The sequence below is a fragment of the Aplysia californica genome, unplaced genomic scaffold (assembly GCF_000002075.1).
Source record: "Aplysia californica isolate F4 #8 unplaced genomic scaffold, AplCal3.0 scaffold00774, whole genome shotgun sequence".
Taxonomy (NCBI): domain Eukaryota; kingdom Metazoa; phylum Mollusca; class Gastropoda; order Aplysiida; family Aplysiidae; genus Aplysia; species Aplysia californica.
The window spans coordinates 215623-237791 of record NW_004798044.1 but is presented as its reverse complement, the minus strand read 5'-3'; the positions used below and the strand labels follow the sequence as shown (position 1 = coordinate 237791).

The window sequence follows — 22169 nt, the reverse complement described above, 5'->3', positions numbered from 1 at the left end:
CGAGCTCACACACACTCACACACTCACACACTCACACACACACTCACACACACACACACACACACACACACACACACACTCACACACACGCACACACACACACACACACATACACTCACACACGCACACACACACGCACGCGCGCGCACACACACACACACACACACACACACACACACACACACACACACTTTAAACTGTACGCGATGGGGATGCTGTAGTCAGTGGTTGGCCCTGACAGCCAAAAAAGATGAACATACTTATGAAAGCGATATTGCCCTGTGTCATCTTGAAATTTCTCTAATTGATTTTCATCTGAAGAAAAAGTTGCTGCAAATGTGGTTTCCTGTAATTAATGAGTGTTACATCTCAGCAGCGCGTGCGCGCGCACGCGCGCACACACACACACACACACACACACACACACACACACACACACACACACACATTCTGAAAATGGCTTGAAGAAACTTCGGTCAGTTGCACCGCCCTGTCTTCACTTACGGTCATCTTTAAAAGGTTTGATTTACACTTGCAATGTTTCTACTCAAATTGTGGATATAAAGCCAGCGACCATGCAAGTTTTTATATTTCGCTACATGAAAAGCTAGATTTAGAATCTAGGATTCCTAGAATCTAGATCTAGATCTAGTCATAGGCCTAGGCTAAGTTCTTCATTTTGGAAAAGACCAGTTCAGGTAGATCTTTTAGTCTCTTCCGTCGGAAGAGAACAATACACATTGTAGATCTACGTGGTGAGAGTGAGAGTTGGTGTATTAAAAGTTCTAGGGAATTTTCCGATAATTTAACTCTTTTTAAAAATTCTTTTTCTCATTTTTATATTAGTAGATTTGGGGGGGGGGGGGGGGGGGGCTCTGGTGATGCAGTACGGGTTCAAAGACCCTATCTACATAAAGACGCACCGGTTGCTGCATCTTACGGTCTCCGGCTGCATCAATGCACACCGCAGTGTTTACAAGATCTGTTCCAGAAATACATTGTAGGCGATCATGGTTTTCCATTTATTCCTTTGCTCGAATGCTCTAAAAAAAAAAAAAAGCTACGTTTCCCTGATCTTTCCCTGTTACTCATTTGTTCAGGTTCCCTAAGTATGTTGTTCTGGGCCTACCCCTGCCTCGCTTGCCCTCAATTTTGCCAGTGAGAGCTAGATGTTCAAGACCCTTATGTCTATTCAGGTGTCTCAAAAACTGCATTTGTCGTTTCCTGATTGTTTTTAACATTGAGCGTCCCACATGGGCTTCATCAAGCTCTGCCTCGTTTGATTTCTTTTCTTTCCACGATACTCTTAGCAGTCTCCTAAGAAACCACATTTCTGTTTCTTCTATTTTATTTTCACTGTCTTTAGTGATTGTCCAGCATTCACAGCCATATAGAAAGGTTGACCAAACATAGCATTTCAGGACTTTCATTTTGGTGTTCACTGAGATGTTTCTATTTTTCAGGATTTGAATCATTTTATTGAAACCAGCCTTAGCCATTGTAGTTCTCCTTTTTATTTCTGTGGAACATTTGGAATCAGGTGTTATCATATATCCTAGATATTTAAACTGTTGGACTTGTTTGATCTTTTCACCTTTGCTAATGAGATTACACCTAAGATTTGCTGCTTTTTGGATATTACCATGCATTCTGTTTTCTTTACATTCATCAATTATCCTTTACGTTCATTTTCTGTTACAACAGTATCTAGAAGCAATTGGAGGTCCTTTTCGGAGCCTGCTATTAAAACTGTGTCATCTTCATACCTGATGTTATTAATATTTTCTCCATTTACTCTGAGGCCTGGACATTCTTCGTGGGTGGTTGGCCGGTGCTCTGGTGTGGTTTGTGCCTTCTTTCCTATCGAACATCTATCGTCCTTATCTCCCCTTCTTCTTTTTTTATGTTTATTACTCTCTTGTAACACCTCTAATCTTCTGGTGCACATATGACCTTACGCAGTTGCGAGCGCCGTAAAACCTCTACTAAAACTAAAACTAAAAGGACGTTCTTCTATGTTTCTAAGGATTGTTTCACTGTTTATGTTAAAGAGGTCTGGTGACATAACACATCCTTGCCTCACCCCTCGCCTAATCTGTATATATATATATATATATTCACTGTATTCTCCATTAATTTGTACGGCAGCTTTTTAAATGGTCCCAGTACAAATAATTTCTGATAATTCTTAGATCTTTTCCATCTATGTCTAGCTTTTCCAGTATTTTAAATAGCTCATCATGTCTAACTTTATCGAACGCCTTTGAATAATCTATGAAGCATAAATACAGATCTTTCTGTGCTTCAATACATCTTTCCATTAATCTTGTTAAGGTGAATAAAGCATTTCTGGTGCCCTTGTCAGGAACAAAGCCGAATTGCATTTTAGATATCTCTGGTCTTACACTTTTTCTCAATCTTCCTTTTATTACTCGCAGCAATATTTTTGTAAAATGACTCATAAGGCTATTTGTTCTATGCATATCACACTCAGTGGCACCTAGTGTTTTAGGTAAAGCTATAAAAACTGACTTCATCTTATCTTCTGGGATCTCACCGCTGTCATAAATAGCATTTAGGAGCTTTGTTGTTATTTCAGTGCCTAGTTCTTCAAGCGCGACAATCACTTCAACTAGAATATTATCTGGTCCTGTGGCTTTTCCTTGTTTCATTTTCTTAATGGCAGCTTGTACTTCTGCTTTCAGTATAGGTGGTCCATTTATTTCATTCTTTTTTACCGGTTTTTCTCCTCTATTATCTTGGAAAAGTTCTTCTATGTATTCTGACCATCTTTTTATGACATCCCCGTTGTCCATTAGAATATCCCCTCCCTTTGATCTTTTGCATCCTGTATTTGAGCATCCTTTTATCCCACTTACTTCTTTGATTTTGGAATGCATGTATTTGCTGTCTTTGTTTTGGTTCTTCTCTATTTGTTGACACTGACCATTTATTCATGTTTCTTTTGCTTCGTTGCATTTCTTCTTTATTTCCCAGTTTAAGATGTACTTTTCCACATTTGATTTTACCTTTCTTCTCTCTTCCATTAGTTTTAATGTCTTGGGTCATCCATTTTTTAAAAGCTTTTTTAGCTTTCGGGGGGGGGGGGGGGATAATTTCTTCCACAGCTTCCATTTTTGAGTCTTTCATTTTCCTCCATAGCTCTTCCAATTTAGTAATGTATTCCAAAGCCTGAAATTTATTTCTTACATCTATGGAGAAACGTTCTTTCATTTCTTGATTTGTCTTTAAAAGACCTATGTCAAATTTAGGTTGATATTTTGACTTTTTGAGTTTCTTTAGTCTTATCCGCATTTTACACATGACTGGTACATGGTCATTATCACAGTCTGCTCCTGGCAGTGATTTAGATGATTTTATTGTGTTTCTAAAACGTTTCTGAATAAGTATGAAGTCTATTTGATTTCTACTTCTATCGCCAGGACTCTTCCAAGTGTATCGTCTTCTTGGGTGATTTTCATACCAGGTGTTTGATATCATAAACTTATTTTCTCTGCACCATTCTACCAGTCGTTCCCCGCGTTCATTCTCTTTACCCAGTCCCCATGGCCCAACTATATCTTCTATACGTGTACTTCCTACTTTGGCATTAAAGTCTCCCATGACTACCTTTACATCTTGTGGTTTTAACTGTTTCATTGCCTTATCAAGGTCTTCATAAAAAGTCTCAATTTCCTCGTTGTCGTGCTCTGATGTTGGTGCATATATTTGGATGACACCTATGTCAAAAGGTTTTCCCTCTAATTTAGCCACGATGACTCTATCTGACACTCCCCAAAAACCGTTGATGCTCGTTGCTGTTGCTTCGCAAATAAATTTCAAATGTTATTTATTTATTTATTTATTTATTTATTTATTTATTTATTTATTTACTTTTTTAAATACTTTTTTTTCGAAGATTATTTATTTTCCTCTTTGGAAAGTGGTGGCACAGAGTTCACCACGCCGTATGGATACGGCGAAAAGGTAATAGAACACAACAGGGAACTAAAATATAGTATTTAGCGTTCGACAGAGTGAACAGAAACAAGCTGTGGAAAGAACTCGACAACTACACTGTAAGAGGCCAACTTCCAGATAACATCCTTGCCATTTACGAGAACAGCATAAGTACCGTAAGAACGTCACAGGGACTCACAGAATGGTTCGAGATAACATCCAGAGTAAGACAAGGTTGTTGGGTTTTTTAAGTATGGGTTTTTCGGCGTTCGCAACTGCATAATAAGGTCATATGAGCGCCAAGGGGTGGATGTCAACAGAGAAATCCTTACAGGGAATCAGACTTACTCTGCTCACATCTCTAGCTTCAACAGCACAAAGTCTGCTTCGACTATCAAGGCACCCCGGAAATATTATGTCAAGAGCGTGACAAATATACAAAAGAAGTATAGGAAAAATGACAATAGTAAGGATTAGGAAAGAAAAAGCAGTAGTTCCCTGTTGTAGATCAGGCACAGTTATGAGCGAAACATTGATGAGTCAGCCCATTTACAATTCTACTGAGCATGAACGCTGTCTCCCCTTTGGGAATGGCCTAAGACACTTCAGTCAGTGGCACTGGGGGGGGGGGGGTGTTAAGACAAGGTTGTGTCCTATCACCACTACTATTTATCATATACATTAACATATATTACATGTATATATAATATATGGATAGATATTACAAAAGAGGCCAACACAGCCAGACGCCCTAAATGAATTACTCTTGGTTCATGACCAAAGCCTGGCACACAAAGATGAACGAAGTCTCCAACACCACACCACTAGATTAATAGAATAAACGAAGAATGTAACAACTACGACATGAACATCAACATCAACGAAACAGAGACTATGAAAGTAAGCAGAAAGCCACAACCACTCAGGATATACATCAACAACAGTCTCAGAGAGGTCCAAGAATTTAAGTACCCGGAAGTATATTCACAGAGGATGGGCGACTGAACAGAGAAACTGAAACACGAGTACAAAAGACCAATAATGTAGTTGACAGCTTACTCCACTACTGAAACATCCTAACATCCCCATGACAACAAAACTCAAAATGATCAACACCATATCCCAACACTCACTTATCAATGCCAAACATGGGCCACGAACAAGACATTAGAGCAAAGAATTAAAACATGTGAAATGCGATGCCTTAAAAAAGCAGTAAACAAAACCAGGCGAGACCAACTTAGAAACACAGTAATCCTAGAAATGGTGGGCACAAATGGTGTCATGCATCACATACAACACCAAGGAATAAAATGGTTCGGATATGATCTCCTACGATTATCAACACACCACCCAGATCAACGTGCCTACATCTAAAAATTCGATGGCGACAAGTCGAGAGGGCGACCGAGAAAGACCTGGATAGATGGGGTTAGGGAAACATTAACCACCCACGGCATCCCCCTGACCCAAGCTCTCTGGCTGGCGACATAAAGACGTCTCTTTCTTCCCGCGACACCCGAAACGGGATATAAAAACGGCAGATAAAAGTAACGTAAGATTCATTTATTTATATTTATTTTATTCTTTTAAAGGCTACAGCAATGGGGCTTTCGTGGCCTAGAGGTTGAGGTGTTGGCCTCTCATTCAGGTCCCGGGTTCGAATCCGGGTAGCGACCAAAAAATGTTCTTCTCTAAATTTGTCTACTTTCACCTCAATGTTCTGTCGTCTGCTTTCGTCTCCTCTTCCTGCCCCCACCCTCTCACCTCCTTTGCCTCTTCCTCTGGGCTCCTGATTCTTTCTGCAGCCTTTCTACTGCTACTCCTTCGCTTCTTCTTACTGCTGTCTTTCAGTCACACCCCTGATCTTCTGGTAGGAAAGATCTACACCTAGCCTTCTCGGACAAGGGCGAAAAATCTCGGAGGTCCCGTGTGCAAGTTGCGCACGTTAAAGATCCCTTGGTGGTCTAAAATCGATTAAGAGAAGGCTTCGGCCGCCACCTGGGCAAAATTCAAAATTTCCTACCAACTGAAAATATTAGGAGGTGTGTCCCGCGCGCTCATATGACCTTTATGCAGTTGCGAGCGCCGTAAAACACTTTACAAAAACAAAACAAAGGCTACAGCAGCACACAGACACGGAATGTTGTACATGCCTAGATCTACAGAGAAGACACGTGTTTTCTTTTCAACATAACAGCCATTGATCTCAGTGTACTTTTTGTCCTGTTTTTAGTATGGGGTTTTACGGCGCCCCAAATGCATAAGGTCATATATATAAGCGCGCGACTTTTTATCCGGTGTTGAGACCGCGTCTGCTTCGGCACGAGTCATTTCGCTGCACTTTGCACAGCATAAGTCAGAGGAAAAAAAAGTTAAAACAAAGATTTACTAATTTTGAAAAAAATGTACCTCCCCGGCGGGGAATCGAACCCCGGTCTCCCGCGTGACAGGCGGGGATACTTACCACTATACTACCGAGGACACAGAAATTTGTGGGAAATTATTGATAATAATCATGAGTCTCTGAACAAGCTTCCGGTACTCTCGTTTAAAAATAGAATGTATACTTCCGTGCCATAAATCAATTTCCTCCCTCCGCAACTTTTCATACATTTGATAATTATTACATTATATATATTTATTTATTCACATACTGTTACTTATAGAATTCAAAAATGTACATTTCAATAGAAAGTGTATTTTTGTATCCACCATCTATCCGTAATACTACAGGGAAACTGGGAAATCCCCTTTACGTCGTCACCATTACGTATGAAAACGGTATCATCATGTTTTGATGGCCGCCATCTTCGTACGGTAACTTTGTGGATGGTTATAGCGATGACTGTGGAGCAGTCTCCTTTACCAGTCAGAACAGGGCAGGTTAGTGTCCAATTCGTTGCAGATTGGTTTGAGATTGTAGTGACTGTTGCAAATTGTTCCTTTGTCTTTTTTGTTTCCTTGGAGCCTATTTTATTAGATTAGCTACTGCTGTCAGGGTCTACCGGTGATTTCTGGAATCTCATCCATCGCACCACTCTCCTCTGCTCTGCTCATTCTTGAACACGATTCTTTACTCTGCCTAAATTTAGATTATAATCTCGATTCTAGATCTGAATATCTAGAATCTAGATCTAGATCTAGCCCCTTTTACTTTATCATGATCTCTGCAGGTGAGGCATAGCTTCAGGGGTTTTGAACAGAAGTCATGATAGTTTGGTCACTATTTGAGATCATTCTGATTGAAAGAAGTGCCTGTCACTGTCATGTTACTCACCAGTCGTCTTCTACTTTGTCATGGCTGGCTGCTGGAAACACTGCCAACCGTCGTTCTGAGTGAGCTCAATTCTATTCTAAATCGTGATCAGCTATCTTGATTAATCTAGCCTTGATCCAGTCTTACATGACATACAGGATGGCCAGCCTAATAATTTTAAATTGGAGGCCATTCAATTCAGGTTCATTCAGTTTTGGAAGTGTTGGTCGCACATGCGATTAAACGTAGAAAGACGCAAACTATTTTTAGGTACGGTGCCCATCTTGTTTGACGTCAGTCCAGGATTCCCCTCCGATCACGTGACTATATCTAGATCTAGATCTAAGTATAGCCAACCGCATGGCACCTAAGATGGAAATGTACGAAAATTGTAGTAAAGACGCTGGAGGATTAGATATCTAGATTTACCCCCCTCCCCTCTCCTGCATTCTTCATCACTAATATACATTTTAAAAAACCAAAAAAAACTTCAAAGCAGCTCTACAAATTATAATTTATGGGACTGTTGGTCAGTCGGGAGGAGGAAAAGAGATTTTTTTTTTTTAAGATTTAAAAAAAAAAAAAATAGCCCGGGACCGGAATCGAACCGCTCCTAAAATCATTGCATGACTTCTAACACAGACGCGCTGTCTATTCGGCCATCAGAACTTCCAATAGCGCGGTGTAGATTAAGCGTTATAACATAGACACTGCCATCTTTGGTGCCATGCGGTTGGCTATACTTAGATGTAGTCACGTGATCGATGGGGTATCCTGGTCTGACGTCAAACAAGATCGGCGCCTTACCTAAAAATAGTTTGCGTCTTTCTACGTTTAATCGCCTGTGGTGGTCGCACTGAACCGGCAGAAGATAATGATTATAATATTCGGACACGTCTCTGGCGAGCTTACTTACTTATTTACTTTTATTACCCGTTGTTACACCATCTGGCGTTTAGGGCAGCAACAAAGGATCTCCGGCTCAGTCTGTTTTGGGCCATCTTGATCAATGTCCCCCACGAATGTTTCCAGGACTTCATTTCAGACTCTACTGTTCGTCTCCAGGTCACTTTGGGTCTGCCCCACTTTCGATGTCCTTCAGGTGTCCAGTGGACGGAGGGCAGTCTTCACAATAGAGTCTGGTTCTCTTCTCAGAACATGCCCAATCCATTTCCATCTTCTCCTTTTTAATATGGTGGTCATGTCCTCTTGTCTCTGGCGAGCACCCAGGAACTATTCAGAGACATAGATTCTACTCTCCCGCACACGGATGCACTGCTTTGGGGGGCCAACTGCGTATTATTTGCTGCAAATCACAATATAGATAGATTCTAGCCACTAAAAATGCGCAAATCAATCATTTTCAAGAAAATTTGTTAACAGCAAAATATCAAATTATGGGTTAAAAGGCTGTAACCCCCCAGATTTTTTTACTTGGTCTAGAGGCACAAAGCATTTTGATTGGTCTATTTCCGTTGGAGACATCTCCAAGCATTTTGATTGGTATTTCCGTTGGAGACGTCTCTGAATGGATACAGCGCACTGAACCAGCTCGCAGGTGTCTCAGCATTTTTTTTAAACTTGTCACTTGTCTGCCTCTGTTACAAGCGGATAGCTAGAGAACGACAACTAAACACCATTGGCCAGTATTTATAGTAACAGCCATCTTGTTTGACCTCGCAAGGGGGATGCCCGTTGCATCATCTGATTGGGATTCTTTTAAAATAGTGATGATTTTGCGTAGCGCACGGTTTGCTGTGGCAGTTTCCAAGCTTCCCGCTTGAGTCTTTCCTAGTGGTTCCCCCAGTATACTGACTGCTTTTGGACCTCACAGTATCCATTGCAAACCTTGCAATCTCGAATTAGATCTACTCCATTTGCAGATCAGCGTCCTTGAGTCCAATCTCTTGTAAGTGCTTAATTTTTTGTGCTTACAAAACTTTTTAAAGAAAAGATCCGGATCGAAATGGTTGATCATTTGCACTGCGTCATTGAACTTTGTTTGAACTTGCTTTCATACGTAGGCCTACTCTTAGTCTTATTCTTCTCAGTTTACGTAGAGCTAGAGTCTGCTCGATTAATCGAAGGCTTGCGAGCAGCGGACGGCTTGCGCCAGAGGCTTGCGAGCAGGCTTCTGCTTTACTTTGTCTGCCGCTCGCTAACGGGGGCAACTTCTGGTGAGTTGTGACTCGCTGACAGGCTTGCTGTACTATGTCATGACGTTGCGAACTCTCGTGGCTGTGGGCTCAGTACATATTACAGAAGCTTCTGGTCATTTGTGTTGAGAGGCTTTCACCAAAAGTGCAAGGTTTTTGGGGGTTTTCATAGTCGGGTTGTAAAAAAAAGCTCTATTCTATGCACTTAAAAATGAATAATGGATCGGCTATTCTTATGATACAAAGGCCGTTTTTTTAAAAAATGTGTACATGTTAAGCGCTTCGTCGTGGCATGCGGCAAAAGACCTCAATTTGATTCCAGTATGGGGAGAAATTTTTACTGAGAACCTCCGTCTTTTTGCCCGGGCGTTGTTCCCTCTCAGACCAGGTTGGCCCTGACATTAGGTTGAAGTAGGCCTAACCGGTCTCCTAAATGTTCTATATTATGTCATTGGGAGTATAAAATATACTTATGTACAAAATAGGCGACATACATACGATGCAAAAGCCAATCACAACGACCCTTGGAGTTTTCCATTCTGAGATATAATCTAAGTCTACTTATATTATACTAGTCAATACTACGCTTCTTCTCATTACATCCACTCGCTCAGCTGATCAAGGGCAGGAAGTTTAAGATAGCTTCGGCTCTCTACGTCTTGCACCAGAACAAGCACAGGCCTCTTCCTTCCTCCACGGTTGTGAGTTCACACTGTGAGCGGTCTTGCTGCTTGCTGCTAGCACAAGTGGCTTGCCAGGCTACAAGCAAGTCATGGGATGCAAAGCAAGTCATGGTATGCAAAGCAAGTCATGGGGCACAAGCGGCTTGCTGGCTGCGAGCAAGTCATGGGGCACAAAGCTAGTCATGGGGGCACGAGAGGCTTGCTGGCACTGTGCTGCGAGCGGGATTTGAGACTTGTCTTCAGCGCTGTGAACGGGTCTTTCTCTCTCTCTCTTCTCTTTCTCTTTCTCTCTCTCTCTCTCTCTCTCTCTCTCTCTCTCTCTCTCTCTCTCTCTCTGTGTCTCTCTCTTTCTGATGACGTGGCTTCGCGGCTTGCAAGCAGAGTGTGGGGAGGATGAGGGGGTCCGACACAAATGGCTTCTCGAAGGGCTAGTTCTAGTAGTTTTTGGGCTAGGGCCTAGACTCAAGTGTAACATGCTGGTAATTTAATTTGAGGATTTGTCCTAGTGATTTGAGGCTTGTGACTTGGACAAGGGGTTTGCGAGCACGAGCAGGTTTGCTACAGGGTTACAGCTCTAGTGTACAGCATCGGAATTAATCTGAGCGGAAGAAGGGTGCTGCACAACCGAACCGAACAGTTCTGCAAGTTGCAAAGAAAGGCTGCAATCGTATTGCCTCCATGACTGACGAAGTGGGAATCTCTCAATGATGTCAAACAAGATGGCTGTTACTATAAATTTCAGCCAATTGCGTTTAGTTGTTGTTCTCTAGCTATCTGCTTGTGCCTCTCTTTTCCCTTTCTCGAACTCAAGTACTCACCGACCCCAATTTTCAGTATGATGAGTTTCCTTACTCCATTCCCTTCTCATGCTTTCCTCTGTTTCAGTATTTTATGAAATACCATTTCGTGTTGGTGTAAGTTACATTAGAGAGGTAGAGATAAAGGGATTTTATCCACTTTGGGCCCCAGCCCCAACGATAACACTGTAGTTGTATAAACTTATTTTTCAACTTCAATCTTACCCCTGCCCTAACAACCCTAACCCAAGCTCAAAGTTACTATTGATATTTCATAACTCTTGGGCTGGAGATTTCCGAGATAGGCCTAAAAGCCTCAGCTTTATTTTTATGAGGAAAAGGTTTCTTTTAAAATTCCAAAGAACATTCCCTTTTGAGCAGTCAGTACTTATAGCTGGTTCACTTTCTTCTGACCACAGCATGTTTCTGTTCACTCTGTCGAACGCTAAATACTATATTTTAGTTCCCTGTTGTGTCCTATTACCTTTTCGCAGTATCCATACGACGTGGTTAAAACAGGATAGAAACAAATCACTCTCTTTAATCTTTTTGGGTCTTTGCATGCTGGTCTAAAACTTAAGCGACCTACGGAATCTAAAAGGCCTTTCATAAAAGTCACTGCAAACTAAGGTTCCGACACGTTTTCTTTGGTGTCGTGTAGGCCTAAAGCAGGTCAAAAAAACAATAGGGGATTTACAATTTACAGCATACACATAAAACATTTTAAAGTTGACATATTTTCCTAAACACCACTCTTTAGTGTTTGCTAAGAAGCACGATTCAAGAGACAGGGTGAGTATTTCTTACTCACGTGGAGCATGTGGAGACGTCTAGACAGCCAGGGGATGAAATCGACAAGTTTACACTGAAATGTGTGCACAGGTGTCTCTGTCTCAAAATGAACAATATGGAGGCAAGGCTACTGGAAGTCATTTATGTTAATAATCCTGTGTGTGCATCCAAAGAGCAGTTTTTAACACTTTTCCTACCGCATTTGCGGCTCGCGGACATGGCCTTACCGGACCGAGAGCCGCAAATAACGGCTCTATTGGTTCGCTGTCTATTCCAATCCAGTAATGAAAAAAAATGAAATTGTCAACCGATCCGCGTTTTTTAAATAATAGAATAGACCTCCCACGTTAGGGGAATGAAAGAAAATCTCAGTCATTTCAGCACTTTTTTCTGTCCTCTTTGCAACATAAAAATGAAAAGAAAAGTGCTCCCCTGACTTCAATATCTGTCTCATATTTTCACTTCTATAATACGTACACATACATACTTTCAGCATTTCTTAGAATTACCTGAGGCAACCTACCTGGGAAGTTTGAAGTATGCTGTTGTTGTACTTTTTATGAACTTTCAAAGTTGAAAAGTTCATATGACACCTTCGATATTGCATTATCACTTTTAGAAATCCCAAACTAATATAATTGGAATAAATCTCCAATATTGTACCATCATCATCTGATAGATTATTTTTTTAACCTTCAGTTTGATGGGCCGTATGATATAGTTTGTGTGTGTTTAGTTGGATGTTTCGACATTTTCCTTCAGTGGAGCAGGGGCGTAAAAATAGGTCAGGGAAAATAGGAAAAGAGTTAATATCGGGACCAAAGAGAAAAACTTTTTTTTTACTGGGTCAAGATTTAAAAAAAAAATATTTTTGTTTGGTCGCTGGCCTGCAGAAGTGCCATGCAAAATATTGTGGCCATTGGTAATTTCCTCAATGAGCTGGAATTTTTTTTACGCTACCTGACGAAAGTGAACAAACTATAATAACTTAAAGGCTTACATTTTGACTTTTGCTGGTGATAATATTGTTTTCTGTGTGTACCTTGTGGGTTTTTTTGTAGGAAATGTAACTTGGGAAATGCAAAAAATCATAATAGTGCTATTACCTGGTAAACGCGATGAAAAGGTTCAGAAAGGATTCTGTTAGCGTTAAAATAATTCGTGTTAAATTGATAAAGGGAAACAAAAAAAAAAGCACAGAGGTACAAGAGAACTGAAGGCTAGTCAAATGCCTAAATCTAACTGACCAATGTTAAGTGTGTGTGACTTCTTCTGTGTTCTCACTGGTGTTACGTGCACTACTATCATGTAAACAGACACAGATAGGTCTCTCCAAAGAACTATTTTATTCCGACACCCCTGCTTTTATAGAGTGGCTAGTTCCATTTTCACCATGAAACCCAAGTATAACTCCCAGCAAAGCATGTTGGTTTTTATTGTAACCCAGTGAGTGCACATTGCCAATCAGATTCAATAAAATTGAGTCAGTGCCAACCCGATTTTTCCTTCCCTCATGGTATGATATGACTGATTTGAACTCATGACCTTGGAAAACAAAACAAAAATATACATTTAGTCTAATTTGGTCAGACAGCTAAAATAGTGCAGTAGCTTTTGCCCCATCCATGAAGGAATATATCTAGCTAGCCCAGACTCAATCTTTAAATGAATTCCATTGGCAGTGTGCACTCTGACTCTGTACAGTGGTGTCCACCTAATAGAGCTGGGTTGCGAGCGCGAGAATGGAAGTGCATCCCACTCTTCCCTGCAGAACGCGATTCGCGATTCACTTCAGTGGTATGCGGAACAATATCTCCTTCTGATTCACTCCCCTGTGGCAGCTTAGTTGCAGCTCTATCTAATCTATAGGCCTAGTGCAACTCGTATGTCGGGAGCACGAGAACGGAACATGGAACGGAGCACTTACCACAGCTCCCCTTATTTTACAAAAGGTGGTATTGTCCAACCCCCCTATTAGAACAAAATGAACTGGTTCCTACCAATAGACAGAAGAAATTTTATAGAGCCATTGTTTTAGCGAATCATGGGGGGGAGGAGGGGGGGGCTGTGTGTGAATTTATGGGGTTCGTTCGCTAATTGAGGTCAGTAGAGCAGCACAACGAAGGGTGGGGGCGGAGAGGATGGCAGGACAACAAGAGTGAGACTCGCCAAATGGCGTTGATATGACACTGTTTCGTTTCATGTATACAACGAGCCCGAGGCTTACTGTTCCACTAGCGCTGGCGTACTCGCGATTCTTTGAAGCCGACTGAATCGCGAATCGCCACTCTCAGATTTGGCGAGCAGGATCCAGCTCTACCACCTAACAACAACCCCCTTGGGAAGTAAATCTTGGTTGCTGTTAGACAGAGGGGTGCTGCTAACTTCATTTTCAAAAGTGAGGGATGGGGTAAACGTGTAGTCTGTGACCTCCCCCACACGTACACACACACACACACACACAATTCCTTATCACTTCATGTGGTGATGCTGTTCTGTCAGAACGTGAGAACCTATTCAGCTTTAGTCAGTGAGCCAGTGCTCAAAAGCGGGGCAGTTATATAATGCACAATGACCTAGACACCCCCCCTCCCCAGCCAGAAGAGACTTTGAAGTGATGTGTGACATGGTGTGAAATGAGTTCCTGGTCTCAGCTTAGTATAATTTTCATCCAAACAGATGCTGTGAGGAGATAAACAAGAGAGAAGGAATGCACGCATACTAAAATTAAGGACCAGTCTGGGTGTTCTCACTTTTGAATTGTCAAAAAAAATAATTTTTTCAGACATTTTATAGAGTAATAAAGATTGCTTTTAGAGGAGGTAATTTATATGAGGAAAGTATCTTTTTTACATTAGCTTTGATTGCCATTAGGCAAAGGTTGCTTCTATCTAGGTTGCTGTTCTAAACTCTGTCTGGATGTATCGCCGATATATCAACACAAGTCCACACCCCTTACGGACATATCGCGGATATAATGGCAATGACGGGGTGCCTTGGTTTTGTTTCGTCTTAGCATTTAGAAGTACTTTTTATTGGAAAAAATTTAGGAAACAAAAGCATGTAGTTTTTCATTTTCAAAGCATCAGTGTGGCGATAAACAAGTGAATTTATTCTTGCAGTCTTGCATCAACAGAACGATGTAACCAGACTCAGTAGAGTAGAAATATCATAACTAACAAAAATTGGAATATTGATTTCAAATAAAAAGCTGTGCATTCAGAAATTTGTGGGTCAATGTCTTTCTCTGTATATGATTAGATAGCCTTGCTGATTTGCTTTCACATGTTTGGTGAATAATTTTTTCCATCAAAATTTATTTTTCTCATTGCCATCACCCATTCAAACCCTTGCAATGTATGCTTGAGTTCAAAATTAATCCTTGTAAAATTGTTTATTTTCCCAATTATAAATTCTATTTTTGCCATTTTTGCAGCGTACACGAGATGAGAATCTGACATATGCCAAAGTTCGAGAAGTAACAGGAGCCCCGGACCATGTGATTGAGGAAGCCATTAGGGCTTGTATCCGCACTGACGGCACGTATAAGGTGGAAGATGTTGTAACAACCATCATTGCTGATGACTCTGTGTCTGCCGTGGCAAAGTCAAAAGTAAGGTTTTCCCAGTGCAGAGCTGCTTTTTAGTTCCTAAATGCATTTTGTATTGGAGAATAGTATTTTTTTAATATTTTTTTTCGGAAGTGTTATAAAGGTCTTAAACATGCGCAACTTGCACACGGGACCTCCGAGATTTTTCACCGTTGTCTGAGAAGGCTAGGTGTAGATCTTTCCTACCAGAAAATCAGGGGTGTGGCTGAAAGACAGCAGTAAGAAGACTCAACACACTGACAATAAATGACGTGTTAATGGAGAGCTCCACTGGTATGTCCAACTTCTCTCTCTTGTTCCTTTTTGTCTGTCTTGCTTTTTCTCAGCTTTTAAAATGGTCTTTTTTCATGTTGATGTGTTTGTCAAACAAACTGTGGATTATGAACTTCATGTTCTGGTTCTGTATTTCAAAGTGCTTTAATTTCTTGAATGGTGAAACCTCTACAGAATGGCAACACCCAGACAAGTACAAAGCCCGTGGACCAGGTGGATGCATTACCAGGGCCATCAATTGGTCAAACTGCGGCCAATAATGGTCAGAAGAAGGCGACCTCGGGTAACACCTCTGCTATGTCCAAGCTAGCCGGACCTGTACCAGAAGGTAATTATTTACTTTTTGTTTCACACCTTTCCTGTTTTACAGATCAAATAATTTAAGCTGCTTCAAATCTAAATAAAGAGCACTGCAATGTATCGTCTAAGGCTTAGGCTTGTGGTCATGCATTCAAAGAACATGAGATTGATTCCCCACATAAGCAAGATATTTTATAGAGGACCCGTACACCTTCCAGCTGAGGTATAATATAGTATCTCGCAGTGTGGGTTGGCTCTAGCCTGTAGAGTTGAAGCATCCCACCTTTTGAATAACCTGAATTCGGTTGATGGGAGTGTGAAACTTGTGGAGCCAATCAGAGTTGTTTAGATGTTTGGTGTATGCTTTCTTTCAACCTGGCATTTTTCAATTTTGAGAGTAAACTTTGGAAGTGGTTCACATGCTAAAGACTATAATTCTATCATTTCAAGTTTGTGACTGATAGTTTTTCAGTGGGCTTCATCTCGTTTCCGAAGAATTGGAAAGTGTTAATGATACCAGCTTTGAGCAGTGTTTCATTACAGGAAGTGAAACCAGATAAACATAGTGATGGTATCAATAAAGACGAAAGAGTTGATTAAGCTTTCCCTGAACAGTGTTTGTTTATTCATTTAAAAAATCTTTAACACTGTCTGGCTCCTTTGTTGCAGAATTTATTGATCTCACAAGAGACAATCAGGGAATCTTGGGAGGCCAAGTGAGTCGAGAGGAGCAAGACATCAGCAGGTATACACAGACAATCATGTACAGCTGAAATTGTCCTAGTTCTAGAGACGGCCAACCTTTGTTGAGGAGAAAAGTGATTGTGTAAGACAGGTGGATATCTTGGACGGTGTCATTGCAGCATAGAAAAAGGCAAAGGGAAAGTGTGGAAAGGGGTGGGGTTTTGTTGGGTTTTTTTGTGTTTTTTTTTTGGGGGGGGGGGGTTAATTCCATCTATTAGACAACAAACATTTCTCATCAACAATTAGATGGTTGTTCAGGACAACTTCAACTGGTCTTAGGGGATTCTGAAATTCTCAACAAATGTCTCAACAAATTGTCCGGTTTGCTTTGAATATTCACCTGGGTTTTTTTGTTGTCCTGCTTTATGTAGATCCATTGGTCTGTTTGGACTTTTTATTTTTAAAGTAGGTAAGGAAATTGTGGTAGGTTTTGGTGGCATACTAGTGCTTGCTGTCTATTTATCATTATTGAACAAAAGATGATAAGGTGGATATGTTTTCCTTTGGATAAAAAAACCCATATTTTTCTGTTTGCTTGAGAGATATTATTAATTATCTAAGTATAATTGTATGTAACTGAGTTTTAAAGGATGTATTACATGTGTCCTGCCCTATGTCATTGTGATTATTGCTTACTTTCTTCTTCCTTCTATGCCTTTGAGGATCTCTCTTCTCTCTCTCCCCAGTGCACATGTTTCTGTTCATACACATTGTTGATTCATTTCAGTTAGGTATCTGACTGATTGAAAATTGCTATTTTAACAACTACTGTCTCTATATGTGTGTGTGTGTTAACATGTTAATTATTTGACTCAAGGGTCTTGGAAGCAAGCCTGGCTGAGAGCAAAGGTAGCTCTAAGCGGAAACGCGGAGAGCTATGGTTCATCGACCCACTCAACCCGCATGAGAGGACACGGCAGGAGGGCTGGCCGGTGGGCCTCAAGAACGTGGGCAATACCTGCTGGTTCAGTGCAGTCATACAGGTGAGTGGAGGGTTTGAGTTCGGTCCTGGTGAAGGATTGATGTTCTCTGTAGTTTTCCTGATTAGTGCGTGTTTTTATCAATTTGTTTCTGGAAATCCAAGTTTCTGAAATTGTCTGCATTTGGCCCAATTACAGACATTTTTACATTTATTTGTATATCAATGTATTTGTGCATGTCATATTGCACTTTATATAAAAGTGTAGTCTTGATAAAAGATGTACTAGACAATATAACAATTAAGTCCTCATGCACATGTTTCCACGAGTCCAAATTGTTCAGGTTTAAACATTGTTTTATTTGTATCCAGTTTGCTTCTCTGGTTATTTGTATTCAACCATTTTTGGAGAAGCACTTTTCCGTAACCATTTCATTGCCCTGTGCCAGTGAATAAGTGCAATGCTTTTAGCAATTTAAAGTTTACAGTGTTAAGTGTTCTACAGAGTAATCTCCTTCCATGTCAGGGACAGTTCCACATCTATGTCTGATCAATTTTGCCATGCCCACAGACTTATTGGGGTGCTCACTTAGAGGGCTATTATTTTGTTTATTTTATCAAATATGTTCTTGTTATACAGTGGCGTCCAAAAGAAACTGGAAAATGTAATCACCCAATCACAGTGTTTAAGCCTCACATTACCTACTCATGCAGCATACCAATTTAAAGCTAAATAAATTCTGCATCATCTGACACATTAATACTTCATCCATGTGAAGAGACGCTCGAGATATGGTCACTCAAAATTTACCTTAAAAAATCAGGATCAGCAAAATTGTGCGAAATTAAAGAAACGTAAAATTGTCTTCGTGTGTGTGCTGAGGAGTATCAGTATTGATATAATGGACGTACTGTACATATTCTATTAATTGAAAATTTTGTATTGCAATAAGCAATATTCTATTTTGATATTTTGTCACGATAGGCTCAAATAAAACGGAAAATAGAGCAGCCTCAAATACCATGCAAAACTTGGACATAACATTGAATGTGCCCATTGTTGTTTTGCTTTGGAGCCATTAGTTTTGTGTAGTGCATGATCCCGTTGGGCATCAACTCTATTAAATTTTGGACATAATTATCCGTCATTTCATTACTGAGACAATAATATTCTCTTTTCATTTGATATTCAATACACGTCCATTTCACCAATATTGATGCACTTCAGTATACACGCCGCATACACTCTTGCGTTTCTCTGATTTCGCACAATTTTGCCAAGCCTGATTTTTTTAAGGTCAGTTTTGAGTAACCATATCTCGGGCGGCTCTTAACAAAGATGAAATGTTAATGTGTTAGATGATGCAGAATTTATTCAGCTTTAAATTAATGTGTTTCATGAGCGGGTAGTGCAAGCTTATAACCCAATGATTGGGTGATCACATTTTCAAGTTTCTTTTGGATGCCACTATGTACCAAATTGAAGGAAGATTATGAAAAAGTGAATAAAACTCAAAATAAATGGTGACAGAAAATAAAAGTATGCTGGCCCAAGTGAGACATGAAACAAACGATGATAAGTGGCAGATTGGCAGGGAATGAGTTTTTAAAAAATAATTTTAAAAGAACCAATGAAATAATCTGTGTGGTCCCAGAGGTCTATACTTGTTTCTAGCAGTTCAGATTTTTGGGATTTAAGCATGGTACAGACAGAAATTAAGAATGACGGAAAGAAGCAATTGTTTTGTTGGAGTGGTCTCTGGCAACAAATGATGGTCAAGCCTGCTGCTAGAAGTTTCCGCAGGTTTGAACCTGAGTGATCGTCGTGCGTGACGATGTTGCCGACAGTAATAATAATATGTGCAGGGAGTTCAACTGGCAGGAGGTCATCTAGTGACGTCTGCCAGCAATACCCCTGCTACAGAGAATGTACTTTAAAATTGGTGAAAGATGTGTCAAAGTGATGTAAAACATTGACTTCAATACTTCTCCTACAGAGAGCATACTTCATCATTGATGAAAACCGAAAAATGAAATAGTACAGGTTTAACGCCCCTATCAACGCCATTAGGTTATTTAAGAGGAGAAACCTCCGAGTTTAACATCCCTCCCAGAAAGGACAGCCAAATGGGATATTCGTGTAAAGTGCCTTTCCCAAGGACACAACGTTGGACCGAGCTGAGGCTCACACCCTGGAACCCCCATTCTCATGATCATTTTTACGGGTCCGGTAGCCTAACCACTAGGATGAAAACTGTGTCAATGTGGGTGCAAAACATTGACTGGCAATCAATCAGAGCCAACTGAATGACTTGCGTATGCTTTCCTTTGGCTTTGTTGAGAGCTGGGATAAATAAGCTGCGTACATAATGGCAGATCTACCAGAGGCTTATGGAAATTTTGCTTTTACAACACATTATCTATGTGTGTGTGTCATTTATAATTTGTTGTTTTCACGGAAATCTCTCTGTAAAATTAGTGTGCTTAATATTATGTGGACCAATGGCTTTATATTATACACTGAATAAGATACCTACCTACTTTGGGATTTCCTTTTTCAGCGTAATTTTAAATCAAGTTTGAACCCACAATCTCATTTGGAGTTCGGTGGCCTAACCACTAGACTGTGAATGTCATGGAGGGACATTCGACCCATACAGTTACTGGTCATCACTGTGTAAGATGCTGACATTCATTTTTCTCTCTCTGGGGGCTCCAGTAGCCGAATGGTTGGTGAGTTCAGGCTCACAAGAATGTCAAGCATATGTCAGTGACACTGGATTTAAGTGTGTGGTCACTGGGATGTGTCCTTTTATTTTATTTAATAGAAGTTTTACGGCACTTGCAACTGCATACGGTCATATGAGCACCAAGGGGTGGATGTCAACAGAGGAGTCATTACAGGGAATCAGGCTTACTCTGCTCACCTCTCTAGCTTCAACAGCGCAAAGTCTGTTTCGACTTTCAAGGCACCCCGGAAATAGCGAGTCACAAGAGTGTGACAAACATACAAAAGAAAAGTAGAGGAAAAATGACAATAGTAAGGATTAGGAAAGAAAAGGCAGCAGTTCCCTGTTGTAGTTCTGGCGCAGTTATGAGCGTGACATTGATGAATTGGCTCATTTACAATTCTACTGTGCATGAGCGAGGAATGTCCCCCTTTGGGAATGGCGTAAAGACACTTCAAGTCAGTGGCACCGTCCCGGTGGGGTGATGTGTCCTTGAGCTAGACACTATAAACTTAGCTCAAAAATAGGACTGCTGTACGGTGATGACCAGCAGTGTCTTATTTGAAAAATTTTTCTGTATTTTTTAGTTAGAACTTAATTTGAATATCTTTTGCTTATTTGTATATTTATGTGTATGTGTGTTTCTAGGTATTTATTTACATTTGTATTATGACATTGTAACTCAAATTTCCCAACAAGAGTCAATAAAGTGGACTTCTTTTTTCTTTTAAAAAAAATTTTTTTTTTTCTTTCAGTCACTCTTTCACCTCCCCAAGTTCAGAGAGATTATTTTGAACTTCAAACAAGCTGGTCCTTCTTCAAGTGAGGTGAGTTGTTGCTGGATGGGACTTTTTTTCTTTCTTTTTGATTTACTTTATTGAATGCATTAGGGTTTTACGTTAACTGCATATAGAGCCAAGAACCTTGTTGCAAATCCTGAAATTGTTTTCTTTTTCATCTTCATGTTGTATTTTTTTGGGTGCGTAGTAAGCTCAGTTGGTATCATGCTGGGCTATTGTGCTGATAACCCTGGTTTTGAATCCCAAATGAGATGTTCTTGAGCTTGCTTTGTAAAGGAAGTTTTCAAGGCTCTAACTTACTCACTCTTATGGGAAAGGAATGTTTGAAAAGGAGATTTTTGACTTTTTCATACCCATACTACAATGTCAAGAGTTTCTCTTTAATGGTAAGTCACTTCATGAGGTTCGGTCTTTTCAGGTCTCAATTCCTCTTTCATTCAGGCATATTATGTTTTCCTTTACAGCTCTGTCCCAACCTGCGGTTTGTGTCGGAGCTGCGTCACCTGTTTGGCCTCCTGCTGGCCTCCAAGAGGAAGTACGTGGACCCCAGCAAGGCGGTGGACATCCTGAAGGAGACCTCCTCCACCACCGCCCTCGATGGACAGCAGGTATGAGGGTTTGTCTTTCTTCTTCTTCTTCTCAATCGCATCACACTTGAAGTCTGGAATCTGTCATAAATTGGGCCGTCCTGCTCAGTTCATCTGTCGGCCGGTATAGCTTCTCTTGTAGCGTCAGTGGGAGAGGGTTTGCTTTTCTTTTGATTTGGTTTTTTTTTCCCCCATTCTGCTCCTTCCTTCTTCTTCTTTTTTTTTTTTTGTTTTCTTTTCATCCCACTCCTTCTTTTCTCATTTGTCGGAGTAATTTTGTTCTATTGTTTTAACCACATAGCTACCAGGCATGAGATATCTTATGCAGTAATTGGATTAGACCACAGTTCTAGTTCCATGTCTTCCTCTTTTATCACGAATCATTTTAAAAATCGTTTTAACCCCTTTTCTGCCAAGCCCAGAACCATCTTGTGCGGATTAGACAGCGGCGGACCTGGAGCAGATTGGGTTAAGAAATTTTAAGAATTGTTAGTTTCAGTTACTGTTTTGATGTTAGGGGATATTGGTTTTGTATTTAACACGCTAGCATCTGTCCTGTA

General features: G+C 40.5%; 1 protein-coding gene and 1 non-coding gene across 2 annotated transcripts in view; one reads left to right on the top strand and one right to left on the bottom strand.

Annotated features, from left to right (window-relative positions):
* Positions 1–6372: 6372 nt before the first annotated feature.
* Positions 6373–6444, bottom strand: TRNAD-GUC. Its single transcript has one exon. It is a non-coding gene; the product is annotated as a tRNA-Asp (tRNA).
* A 290-nt stretch (positions 6445–6734) lies between these two features.
* LOC101861849 (ubiquitin carboxyl-terminal hydrolase 28) overlaps positions 6735–22169 on the top strand; it is a gene marked incomplete in the record, with an annotated part of 39639 nt that continues 24204 nt past the window's right edge. The window contains 7 exon segments of the mRNA XM_013088597.2: positions 6735–6846; positions 15084–15260; positions 15705–15858; positions 16500–16575; positions 17392–17557; positions 20978–21049; positions 21487–21630. Of these exon segments, the coding sequence (XP_012944051.2) occupies positions 6736–6846; positions 15084–15260; positions 15705–15858; positions 16500–16575; positions 17392–17557; positions 20978–21049; positions 21487–21630 (900 nt within the window).